This window comes from Syngnathoides biaculeatus, chromosome 2 (assembly GCF_019802595.1).
Source record: "Syngnathoides biaculeatus isolate LvHL_M chromosome 2, ASM1980259v1, whole genome shotgun sequence".
Classification (NCBI taxonomy): domain Eukaryota; kingdom Metazoa; phylum Chordata; class Actinopteri; order Syngnathiformes; family Syngnathidae; genus Syngnathoides; species Syngnathoides biaculeatus.
Window position 1 is genome coordinate 2,803,654 of NC_084641.1, and position 12,176 is coordinate 2,815,829.

At 42.8% G+C, this 12,176-nt stretch overlaps 1 protein-coding gene across 1 annotated transcript; it reads left to right on the plus strand.

The window, feature by feature from the left end:
- Positions 1-1,210: 1,210 nt before the first annotated feature.
- On the plus strand, positions 1,211-7,049 carry hspb7 (heat shock protein family, member 7 (cardiovascular)). The gene is made up of 3 exons (XM_061807806.1): positions 1,211-1,531; positions 5,603-5,727; positions 6,772-7,049. Exons 1-3 carry the CDS (start codon positions 1,369-1,371, stop codon positions 6,949-6,951), a joined length of 468 nt encoding a protein of 155 aa, XP_061663790.1. The 5' UTR covers positions 1,211-1,368; the 3' UTR covers positions 6,952-7,049.
- The last annotated feature ends 5,127 nt before the right edge of the window (positions 7,050-12,176 follow it).

Below are 12,176 nucleotides of genomic sequence, written 5' to 3' on the forward strand. Positions count from 1 at the left end.
TGCTCAGTATAGTTTGTGCGTTATTTGTGTGTCATTCAGCTAGTCAGTACAAAAAAAAATCTCTTGTAATCCTGAAAGGGGTGCATAACACGAAAAGTAAAGAAAATGATGTTTTTTCTGTAATGTTGGGGAGAAAGGTAAGACTGCATACCAACTTTATTTTCCATTGTATTTATTGCCATTTTTTTTGTAATAATATTTACTGAGCTGTGCAGTAGTTTTCCAAGCTGATTTCTATGCAGGTGCTCAGTGGTGTCTGCTCCTCGCTTGCTGTGGCATCATTTCATCGGCCTATGTGACATACACTGCACAAATTCTGCCGTGGTCCAAGTGATGTGACGGGGTAAAAGTACCCAAAAAATACTGTTGATCTATGTCAATTCTTATATTAGATACATCCCGGTAACTAGAATTTCATTGCTTTCAGGACATTGGTTGGAGTGCTGTCGTTTAACAGGATTGTAACCTACTCAAGGGAATGATCTGATTTCTTGTTATGATGTCAAACAGCACTCATGTCTTCTTCATAGGCTGGGCTTATCCAATCAAGACATTTAAAAAAAACTGTCAACACCACCTATTAGCGGTTCACTCTCTGCAATTTGGCACCAAAGCCTAGCCAAGGAAGTGCTGCTGAAGTGATACATCTTGAATGAGAGACTTAGATTGTTGTTTGTTGGTCTGGGAGTTTAGGCTGGGTTGTTAGTGGACGTTAGTGTTAGCTGCATGCGCACGTACACAAACACACAGAAATGCTTGCAGGCTGCTAACCAAATGGCAAACAAACAAAAAAAAAACAACTTTAGGTTGGCAATTAAAATTAAAAACCGCCAAAATGCGAGCAGCACTAGCCAGAGAACCACATGAGCCTCGCGACCCACGTGTTGGAAAGCCTTGTTGTCAGGTGATGGCGCACAGTGAGCTCAACAGAGAGATAATCTATTTTCAGGGATGGTGAAGCACGAATGGCAACTGTTCACATGCACACACACGCACTCACACACACAACTTCGCTTCCAGGCGGTCTCGATTTCCAAGCACAGAGCCTTCCCGTCCGTCGCTCGGTGCGGGCTGATAGAAATAGACCATTATCACACACGTGCGCTGCTCCTGTCCACACAAGGCCCAACAGCGCCTATAAGGGACATAAGGGGGAGTGGCTGCGAAAGAGTGACACTATAAGGGGATGGATGCCTTGACCTTGTCCAACACAAATGACCATTAGCTGTAAAGAGAAGCGATGAAAAGAGAGAAGGTTCTGTTTTGTTACATTTAGTTGGAAACAGCCGTCCTCCGGAAGAAAAAGTAGCAAGTATTCTCTCCCTTCTCCTTTCACTCTTTTGCCTCACCGGGCAACCTCGGCCATCCATGAGTGCCAGCAACTCTTCTGCCTACCGATCGGAGCGGAGTTTCCATCAGACCTCGTCCTCATCTTCCTCCAGCAACCCATACATGGAGAAGAGTCACGGGATGTTTTCCGAGGACTTTGGCCCCTTCATTAGGCCTGGGGGCAACACCTTGGGCTTTTCCAGTAAGTGAGAGATAATTTGAAGCGTTTCTATTGATGTCTGAAATGACGTCAGATAGAGTGAAAATATTGTGGGTGGGAGAATGAGACAAGGCTCGAGACCATCAAAGCTATCTGATGGTCATTTGACCAGTAAAATACAATGGTGGCCTGTGATATGGGTAGAATTTTTTTCCCCACGACAACCCTTATCTTTTGTTTGGCAATATGTCCACAGCATCCACCACTGGGACAGATCTGCATATGAAATTGATAGGAATGGGGGACTTTGTGAAGTGCTGCTTCTATGGCAGAAAATACTATCCATGCGTTTTAATGTCTTTGTGATTGTCGTGAACTTTGCATTTGAAAATTCTTAATCAGGGTTTAAAAAAAAACCTCAAAGCATCTTTCCCATTGAAATAAATGTAAATACCATTAATCCGTTCCAGTCTCCCCATCTCCCCCAGAAAAAAAAAGAAAAACATATATAGTAATACAAACTAGTTTCTGGTGTGCCCACCTTACCCATCAGGCACTTTGTATGGCTCAGTCATGCACACAAATGAAGAAGAATGCCTTAGACTTCTTCTGCTGTTCTACCACTCAGTACATTGCTGCAGTGTTGATCGGTTTTAAGAATTAAGAATATTTTACTGTGACAATTATTATATCATTTGTCTATGTGTTCTTTTAATGTTTCTTAAAGTGTCCTAATACCGCGACTGTGGATACTGTTAGCATGTCATTGGTGTTTTCTATTCATTTGGTTGTTGTCAACTTTAACAGCTGGAAACTTCACTGTTTTTGATTAAGTGTTCAAATGTTGCAATGCTTATTGTGAAGTAAGATTAACTGAAATACTTCCAGCATAAAGCACCGGTATCTTTTTCGCACTTGCAAGTCAAAGCAAAAATTTGGCTGAATGATGGCGCGTGTCACAAAAAGGCCCAAGTCTGGTCAGTCGTATCGCTAGCCCAATCCTTAACTCTCTCGACGATTGTCCTGGTGACCTAAGGCCATACTCATGTTAGTAACCCAAGTAGTCAATCGGGCGTGGTAATTATTTAGATGAGACAGGTCAACCACTCCAAAAATTGTTGATGTCAGGAGCACTTCAACTGTTATGAGCCTATTGCCACAGTGCTTTTAAAAGCGTTTATGAATTCTTTGAGGAACATTGATCAGATGGATGTTTTCACCCACTGCCTTCAAAGCGGCAGTGCTAAGCCCCTTGTGAAAAGGAGCAGTTTGGATCCCGATGTTTTACTCACGGCCACACAGTGACGACTGGTTAGAGTGTCTGTCTTACAATTCTGGAACTAGAGTTCAAATCCCGGCCTTGCCTGTGTGGAGTTTGCATGTTCTCCACATGCCTGTGTGGGTTTTCTCCGGCCACTCCGATTTCCTCCCAAATTCCCAAAACATGCAACATTAATTGGAGACTCTAAAATTGCCCTTAGGTGTGATTGTGAGTGTAAGTGGTTGTTTGTTTCTAAGTGCCCTGTGATTGGCTGGCAACCAGTTCAGGGTGTACCCCGCCTCCTGCCCGTTGACAGCTGGGATAGGCTACAGCATTCCCCGTGACCTTTGTGAGGATAAGCGGCTAAGAAAATGGATGGATGGATGTTTTAATAAGTAAAGGGCAGTATCCACCTTACCATTTTAACGCAATGTTTTAGAGGAAAAAGTGTTTTGATCCAAGCAATTATTTGAAACAAATCAAATTTGAGAAAATAGCTAATTACTCTTCGGATGAACCACTGTACAGTGGCGAGTCTTTAAAATATTTTAAATAACATCAGTTGTAATACACTCAAAAAGTCACGATCTTGGTTTTACTGGATTTTACCTTGGCATTTGATACGAACGTTTACACCAATTGTTGGAGACTGTTACTAAACAGACTCAGAAACATGGCTGATCTCTCAGGTGCTGTTTCTAACTGGTTCCGTTCTTATCTTATCAGTTGTTATTTTTGAGTTTGGATGCATGTTCCTCAGGAACACATGAAATTAAGTGTGGGTGGTCCAAGGGTCAACTTTAAGTCCACAACTTTTTAATCTTTACACAGTTCCCCTTGGGGATGTGATCGGGAGTCCCTGCATTGCCATAATAATGCAGATTTTCACCGTGTGTCCTGATGGCACTGAGTCTACTGATGCCTTATTAAAATTTATTTAGCTATAAAGTCATGGATGGAGAGTGAACTGCCTGCAGCTCAACCAGGACAAAACAGAGGAGAACAAAAGAACATTTGCCAAAACTACACGATTTCATGTGACACAAGGTCCTTTTCCGACAAAGCCAAGGTGCTTGTTTTCCATGAAAATGACACTTAAATCCCAAATCCACGTTAGAGAGTCACTCTATGGAGATCTAAAATCGCCAAAATATGGGAACATGGAGAACATACCCAGAACTCGTGGCTTTCTCTCTCGTCTAGATTCTAGTAATGCCCTTCTCCGTGGTCTTCTGAAAAAGTCAACTGCTAATCTGATGTGACTGCACGTGTGCTGATGAGGACCAGAGGGTGGCTGCACATTACATTTGTTTTAGAATCACTGCATTGACAATGCTATGTGTGTGTGTGTGTGTGTGTGTGTGTGTGTGTGTGTGTGTGGTGTGTGTGTGTGTGTGTGTGTGTGTGTGTGTGTGTGGTTTACCAAGTCCATATCTTTTCACTTCTGATCTATTGCTGTGATCCATTCTATTTTTTGTGAAGCTCTTGGTTCCGCATTGCTAGCAGTAAAATGGATTTTGTTCCGATGATGGTGGTACAGTAGTGTATAAAACTTATAGCATATCTCAGACTGAGGGAAAGACAACGGAGTACCCTTCCCCAGGCTGGCATAATTAGCATACCATTTAATCTGCTTCCTGTCAACTTTATGTGCCGTCGGACTGAATGTTTGCTGGTGATAAACTGACTTCACATCTGGAAATTATCAAACAGTATGTGCAGCTCACATAAGTATTTCTTCACAAGACTCATTAGCCGACAATTACTTAGATTGATACTCTAAAAGTATATTGATATTTATATGGATAATATAATTGTTTAGTTTTTCCAGTTGCTGATGAATACATATATCGTCCATAAAATCAATATGATTGATGTGCACGGTAATGTCGTGTACGGACAAACACTTGACCTTTAAAGGAATTTTTCAGGAATTTGTGTGCTCGACATTCCACAATTGTTTTGGTAACCATGAATGGTATCCTGTGGAAGCTGCACAGGAGCGGGCAGGGTGCACTAGAGCAGACACGCATGCACTCGAGCTGGAGAATTCTGGACTGCCTGCCAGTGTGACTTCAGACACAGACTATCTGGCTGATGTCTGCACAAGAGGCATGAACAAATGGTTGCTCGGTTACTGGTATACACATGGACATAGTGAGTGTAATATACCTAACCCGCATATGTTAAACCCAATCTGATATCACTCGGACTGCCAATTGTTGCCGTGTTTGTGTGTATCCTTCATGACTGAGGTCACACTGGTAAAAACAGCTGTCACTGTCCACACATCACATCACCACTGACATACAGTATGCCTCTTGACTCATCTATGCATTATAACAGTCTTGCGTAATATATCAGACGGAACATCCATCCATATTTGCATCCATCCCTCTAGTTTATGTAGCACTTATCCTCATTCAGCTGCAGGTGTGCTGGAAACTACTCCAGCTATCTTCTATCTGGAACATACTGAACTGGTCGGCAGCTAATTGCAGTAGTTAAAATGTGTCAGAAGGAGAGGAAAACTGTTCTTGATTTGTCTGCTAATTTGAAAAACATACCTTTTCAACCTTTATCATTTACTTACGGCATTTTCACAACACTAAAATCTGGCTGACAATGGCATTTAAAACAACCAACAATTATTATAAAAAGTAGAAAAAGTACTCCCACTATAAACTCAAGTACCATAGATACATACATACGTATTTTGACTATGCAAAGGGCCATCTCGTCAAGACATGAATGAAAACAATGTGAAGTTCTGAAGTCGGGCGAAAATGTTATTAACGGAGCAAAAATCCTTTTGTACTACTGTTCCTATTAACAACGTTGGTGATTTGCAGGTGGAAGCGGGAAGATCAAAGCTCTCGGGGATTCATACCAGTTCACAGTAGACGTTCGAGACTTCTCCCCTGAAGACGTCATCGTCACCACGTCCAACAACCAAATCGAAGTCCGTGCCGAAAAGGTACGGAATCTCTTACTTGACTTGAAATTCTGTTTCCACCAACCATGCTAATTTGGTTCTGATCACAAGTATTCTCGCATTTCCATCATTAATTTCGAAATGTCCTCCCCAGTGGTACTTTTTTCGCAGTCCATTGATGCCTTAAAATGCGAGTTTCATTTGCTCTGTGATGACTTTTATAACACAAAACAACCACCATCTTTCGGGGTGGCAGGCCTCCATGCCCCCACGCTAATGAATGGAAAATGAATCTCAACTTGCAGATCACGTAGCATTCGGGACTGTCTTGGTATGGTTTGGTAAAATGTTATGGTCACAATATTAATAAAGATGATGACGTCGTCATCTCCCGCCTCGGGTGCTGAATGACCTTCATGCAAACCGGTCGTTCATTCGCCTGGTGGCAAATTTTCCCGTTCGGGCTGCTCTTCCCCGTAGAATGAGACATTCTTTTGGGGACAGATGTCAGGACATTGTTGGAAGCTGGCAATGGGCGATGCTTCAAACCTCAACTATTTCGTTATGACCGCATTAGTTCAACTTTGATGGCTTCTTTTAAACCAGCGATATTCCCAATCCAGAATGTAAAAATTATTGTTCTCAAAGGAATGTCCCTCCTTTCTGACTTGCAAATGAACTGTTTACTCTGGACCCAAAGAAGCTGATCTCTAATGTTGCGCCAAGTGTTTGTGTAAAGCCAGCATGGTCTTTCCCATTTTTCTCACTACACTACACTGCACAGCATGCAGTATGTCTGAATTTTGGATAAATATTACCAATAAAAATATTTGATTAACCTCCTGACTTCCCAGGTTTTTATACTATTCAACAAAGACAAATATGAAACTCAGGGCCATTAAAAACAATGAAAAAGAACCCCAGAATGCCAAAACGATGCCACCAAGGCCAATCAATTCAAATTGAAAATATACACATTCAAATTTGGGAATCCCCCAAAGTTGTGATCTCTCGTGTCCATGTGAGTGAATGACACTTTCATCAACTGATGCAAACCCATTTAATGTTCTTTTTCCTGGTTGACAGTTGGCCCAGGATGGTTCTGTGATGAACACGTTCACCCACAAATGTCAGCTACCCGAGGACGTGGACCCCACTTCAGTGACGTCATCACTGGCTGCAGAGGGGACTCTAACGGTCCGGGCGCGGCGACACCCAGCCAAACACGAGCACGCACAGACCTTCCGCACTGAAATTAAGATTTAAACAATTATCAACATAGACACGCTCTATTAATAAATGCTTTTCATGTATTAAAATACTGTATTATCTGTTGTTGTCTGAATAAAACTCTCTTACTCTTTTGTTTCTGTCATTTCAAACCAGGCAACATTTTCCTGTTCAACAAGAATAGTCAAATACTGAAATTATGTATTTCATGTCTCCATGCATTTTTCTTTTCTTTCTCACTGCTTGTTACCTATAAAAACAGATTTGAAATGTATTTATCACGAACAAAGTACTGTCGCTACTTGAAAATTAAAAGAATACAGTGCTATACATAATGTTTTACACTCCACTGAAAATGTATGGAAAAGAAATAAAAATGTGTGGTGTGCTGCCCATAATTATTTTTTATTTATTTATTTATGTTGGGGTTATTTCAATGTTTAATTTGTTTGCTAAAATTAACATCGATTTCCTTTTTTTTTTTTTAATGTAACACTTGACTTCTGGGTGGGTGAGAGGCGGGGCACCGGGCACTTGCTGTCAGCCAATCACATGCCCCTTGCGGACAGACAACGTTATTCACAGCTTTGGACAATTTCGATCAAAGAAAAGCTAGTGTAAAAAAAAAAACGCACAAGTACAGAACAAACGTGGAAAAGCCACAATGGAAGACCAGAAGTCTGAGAAGTGCTAACCACGACCACGACCACACCTTTCTTCCACCTAGTATTTTTTTCTTTTTTTTTTTTTTTAACTATACGAATCTCCAACACTCTTGAGCAATACTTCTTGGAGCCAGTCTGACCTCTTGTGGTTAGATGGCAGGAAAGCAGTTGTACCACCCAACCAATTTCGTTGGACAATATTATGTGTACACGTCATGTATTTTGTTGACAATAATCTATACAATACAAGAACAAAATTAACAAAAACAATATTAAAAAGCAACAACTGAGTATGTCTTGTTGTCGTGTCTACAACCAGAATTCTAATGGCCAGCAGAGGGGGGCATTACTGTTTGGAAAGTTTTTTGCCACCCCTTTATTTAAAAAAAAAAAATCATGATGCTGTTGTAATTACTTATTAAATATTACGCCCTGTTGACAAAAAGCAACATTGGCTCGGTTACAAAATTGTTATTTTGAACGTTTAATTACAACATTTAACATTTTGACCATTGTTTCATTTTCTTCCCGATTTCTGGTCATCCCATTAAAAAATCCTTTGTGGTCTCCCTACCCGGCAACTGGATTAGTGGTTAGCACGTCTGCCTCCGAGAGAGTTTTAAAGTTCACAGTTCGAACCAGCTGCGGCTTTCCTTTGTCGAGCTTCTTCATACATTTGTGCCCGTTGTTTGGGTAACACACACACACACACTCAAATATATATATATCCATCTCCATCCATCTACTTTCTTAACCGCTTATCCTCACAAGGGTACCAGAGCGTGCTGGAGCCTATCCCAGCTGTCAACGGGCAGGAGGAGCGGTACACCCTGAACTGGTTGCCAGCCAATCGCAGGGCACATTAAAACAAACAGCTGCACTCACAATCACACGTAGGGACAATTTAGAGTCTCCAATTAATGTTGCATGTTTTTGAGATGTGGGAGGAAACCCACGCAGGCACGGGTAGAACATGCAAACTCCACACAGACGGGGCTGGGATTGGAATACACAATTGTTATTAAAAAGAGGAAAGAAAAAATCCAGCCATTGTCCAAGTCCCAAATGTAGTGGGAGCGTCCACTGAATAAGACCATCAAACACCCCACTCAGCAGTCCACTGATGATCTAACCAAACAAGACGTCTATGACCTGGTGTGAAAAAAAAAAAATAAAAGTATCCTTCTTCATCTGGAATCTCTCTAATGCCAACACCTAATTACATGTTTGAGCTGCCCAAAAATGTTAACGCTTCTGGGATGTATCCCACCCTTTTTGTTTCGAGGAAAACAACAAGGCACTCTAAAGTAGTCACGTTGCTCCTGTCCACACGCTGTCACGTTGGACGTTTTAAAAACAAGTTGAGTCACTCATCCGCCTTCTCTCATGCACTCACGGCCGTCACGCTCAAAAGCAGCCACGCCATCAGATTATCTGAAAGGAAGGTGCATTGTGGGATTGTAGCTATCTGACCACATGTCGCGATTCGGTCGGATAACCGGGAACGAAGTGGCTCAACGTCTTAGTGTTTATAGTGGGAGAAGGACGACTCACGTCAGAAGTTCAAGCGTCTTGTCACCGGTGCCCCTTTTATCTAGAAAAAAAAGGTTTTAATCCACTTTTATTCGAGGACGCTTCATTCAAAATTAAGAAATCAACAAAAGGTACTCAAAAGTAATTATCATGTAATACATTTTTCCAACACTCGCTATGAGGTAACCAAAACATGACAACCCGCTCACAGTATGATGCAGAATGGCCGCCACTGCACAAGCATAACAATAAATGTTTTCATATACTTCTTGCTTTGGATTTTAATAAACGTAGTCGTTTTGAAAAAAAAAGAAAAGAAAAAGAAAGAAAGAAAAGCACACTTTGTCTGTTCTTCAGTTGACTTTCATGGTTTGACATCGACTGACCTTTCCGTCCTGACAACAAAGATGACCGCACTAAAATTTGACTAAACACTTTATGTTGGCTATGAACATGAACATGATCGCATCTTCAAAAGCGACGCCTTCGTTTTGAACTTCATTTACAAGACAACCTGCAACAGTGGCTCCTTGTTCCTTCTTATTTTCTTTGTGCGCGCGCGCCAAAGACAACAGTGGCAATGCTGGGAAAAGTCCCGAAAAGGCCGAGCAACAGAGGACAGTTTCGGCGTCCAACATGGCGAGGAAAAGCGCGTGTGCGCGGTGTGGGGGGGACTTTCTGCGGCTTGTGTGCACATGTGAAGCTTGTTTCCCTTGCTGTATCACCCGCATCTGCGAGGACTCCCACAGTGGCAGACACAATGAGAGCATAATATTAGGCCAAGGCTCATGTGACACTACAGGCGTGGGGATGCGTGCGTGAGTGTTTTCGAGTATAAATGCCGCAAAACCGCAGTCTGCTTTCCTCCCTCTGCCACCTCCCATTTACTGAAGCACCAAAATAATCTTCAGAGGATGTGAGAGCGGGAAGGACTTTTGCTGGCTAATGCTTCTGGTCACGAAGCAGGCGAGGTCTGCGAAGGCGACAACAACAGGAAGGCCCGTCATCCAATTCTTCCCTTCTCTTTAAAATTGGTGTGCGGACCACCTCATCCCTCTTGATGGAGGAGCGCGCAGCCTCAGGGTCTAACTAAAACCTCCCCTCCATATGCTCCCTAATTGCTATAATGACCGTAATTACCAGCTGGGGTGCACGCGGGACGATAAATGGCCTCTCAAACGAATGCAGACAGGCGCAAATGAAGAGGGGGCTCTGAAAAGTAAGGAAAGAAATTCATCTAGTTAGGAGAGAGACGCGGATCCTGCTGGCTAAAATAAATACAAATCACAATACAGTACTTCTAGTCTCTTTTTTTTTTTTTTACAAGGAAAGAAAAAAAAATTCTGTGAACTTTTCCTCAATAGCACTGCTCAGAAAGTCAATAAAACATATAGACGTTTTTTACTTTTAGTCTCACAATTATTCCCTCAATCTAAATGGGCCATATGTGCGAATACGAATGTAAAAATTGTCTTTGTGCGTGTGCACTGTGATTGGCTGGCGACCAGTCCACGGCATAATCTCGCCCAAAGTCAGCCGGGATAGGATTCTGTTCACCCGAGGCCCCAATGAGGACACGCAGGTGGATGGACAGCGTCACAATCCATTTTTAAAGCAATATGGCTGCATATCTTGGAAGCTCGCGTGAAGAGTGTGTGGGGTGCTGTCAACTGATGACCACCTGGTGGTGAGTTGGCTCCAATGGTCAGGGAAGAAGCCAGTCTGACCCAGCAGGCCCAAACATATTGTGAGGGTCTACTGGGAACATCTGGCAGAATCCCCTGCCAAAAGGAGTTTCAAACTCCCACCTCCAGCAGGAAATTCACACACGTCTCGTGCGGGGCGGGGGACATTGAGTCCGACTGGGCCACGTTCCGCGACCTCTATTGTCGTGGCAGATGACCGGAGCTGCGTCCATAAGGTAGTCTGTGCCTGTTGTGGCGGCAATCCCCGAACCCGTTAGCGGACACCAACGGTGAGGGATGCCGTCAAGCTGAGGAAAAAGTCCTATTGGGCCTTTTTGGACTCCCGAGGCAGCTGAGAGGCACCGGCTGGCCAAGCGGAATGCAGCTTTCGTGGTCGCAAAAAATTGGGGGTGGGGCAAGTTTGGTGAGACAGTGGAGAACGACGTCCGGACGGCTTTAAGGAAATTCTGGTCCACCATCCGGCCGTCTCGGGACGGGGAAGCAGTGCACCATCAACACAGTGTAGTGAAGATGGGGCTCTGCTGACTTCGACTGCAGACTTTGTGAATCGGTGAGGAGAATAAGGGTTAGTTCAAGAACTCGTAGTATCAGTACACACACGTCTTGTTTTTTTAATTCGCAAAGCATGATTACGTTCGGTAATTTTCAGTTATGCAAACATTTTGAAATTTCTGTCAACCGTTAGGCGGCATGGTGGATCAGCTGGTCAAAGTGTTGGCCTCACAGTTCTGAGGTCCCGGGTTCAATCCCAGACCCTCCTGTGTGGAGTTTGCATGCTCTCCCCGTGCCTGTGTGGTTTTTTTACGGGTGCTCTGGTTTCCTCCCACATCCCAAAAACATGCAACATTAATTGGACACTCTAAATTGCCCCTAGGTGCGATTGTGAGTGCATCTGTTTGTCTCTATGTGCCCTGCGATTGGCTGGCAACCAGTTCAGGGTGTACCCTGCCTCCTGCCCGTTGACAGCTGGGATACGCTCCAGCACTCCCCGCGACCCTTGTGAGGATACACAGTGAAGAAAATGGATGGATGGATGGAAGGATGGATGTCATCTGTTATTGAAGAGAACTATTTTCTTGGCCTTGACTGGTTTTGCCATGAAATGACACCAAAGACCTTTTCAATACAGTTGAACTTTCTTCTAAATTTCAAAATGTATCAACTTAGAGTATATTTATACACACACACACATTTTACAAAGGGTTTTTCTCAGTTCATTAAAAAAAAAAAACATCAATCTCAAAACTCCATTTGGAGAATCTTAAAGTAAATATTTCAAGTTGTCTACATTTAACTCAATGTCCTTTGATGTACATCTGATGTGGCGTTGTACAGCCATCAATCAACAGCTGTTTCT

Excerpts from the sequence above, each read along its gene's own strand:
- hspb7 (XM_061807806.1), top strand. The coding sequence starts at position 1,369 with ATGAGTGCCAGCAACTCTTCTGCCTACCGATCGGAGCGGAGTTTCCAT. Across the intron at positions 1,532-5,602 it reads CAACACCTTGGGCTTTTCCA|GTGGAAGCGGGAAGATCAAA; the intron begins GTAAGTGAGAGA and ends GGTGATTTGCAG. Across the intron at positions 5,728-6,771 it reads TCGAAGTCCGTGCCGAAAAG|TTGGCCCAGGATGGTTCTGT; the intron begins GTACGGAATCTC and ends CCTGGTTGACAG.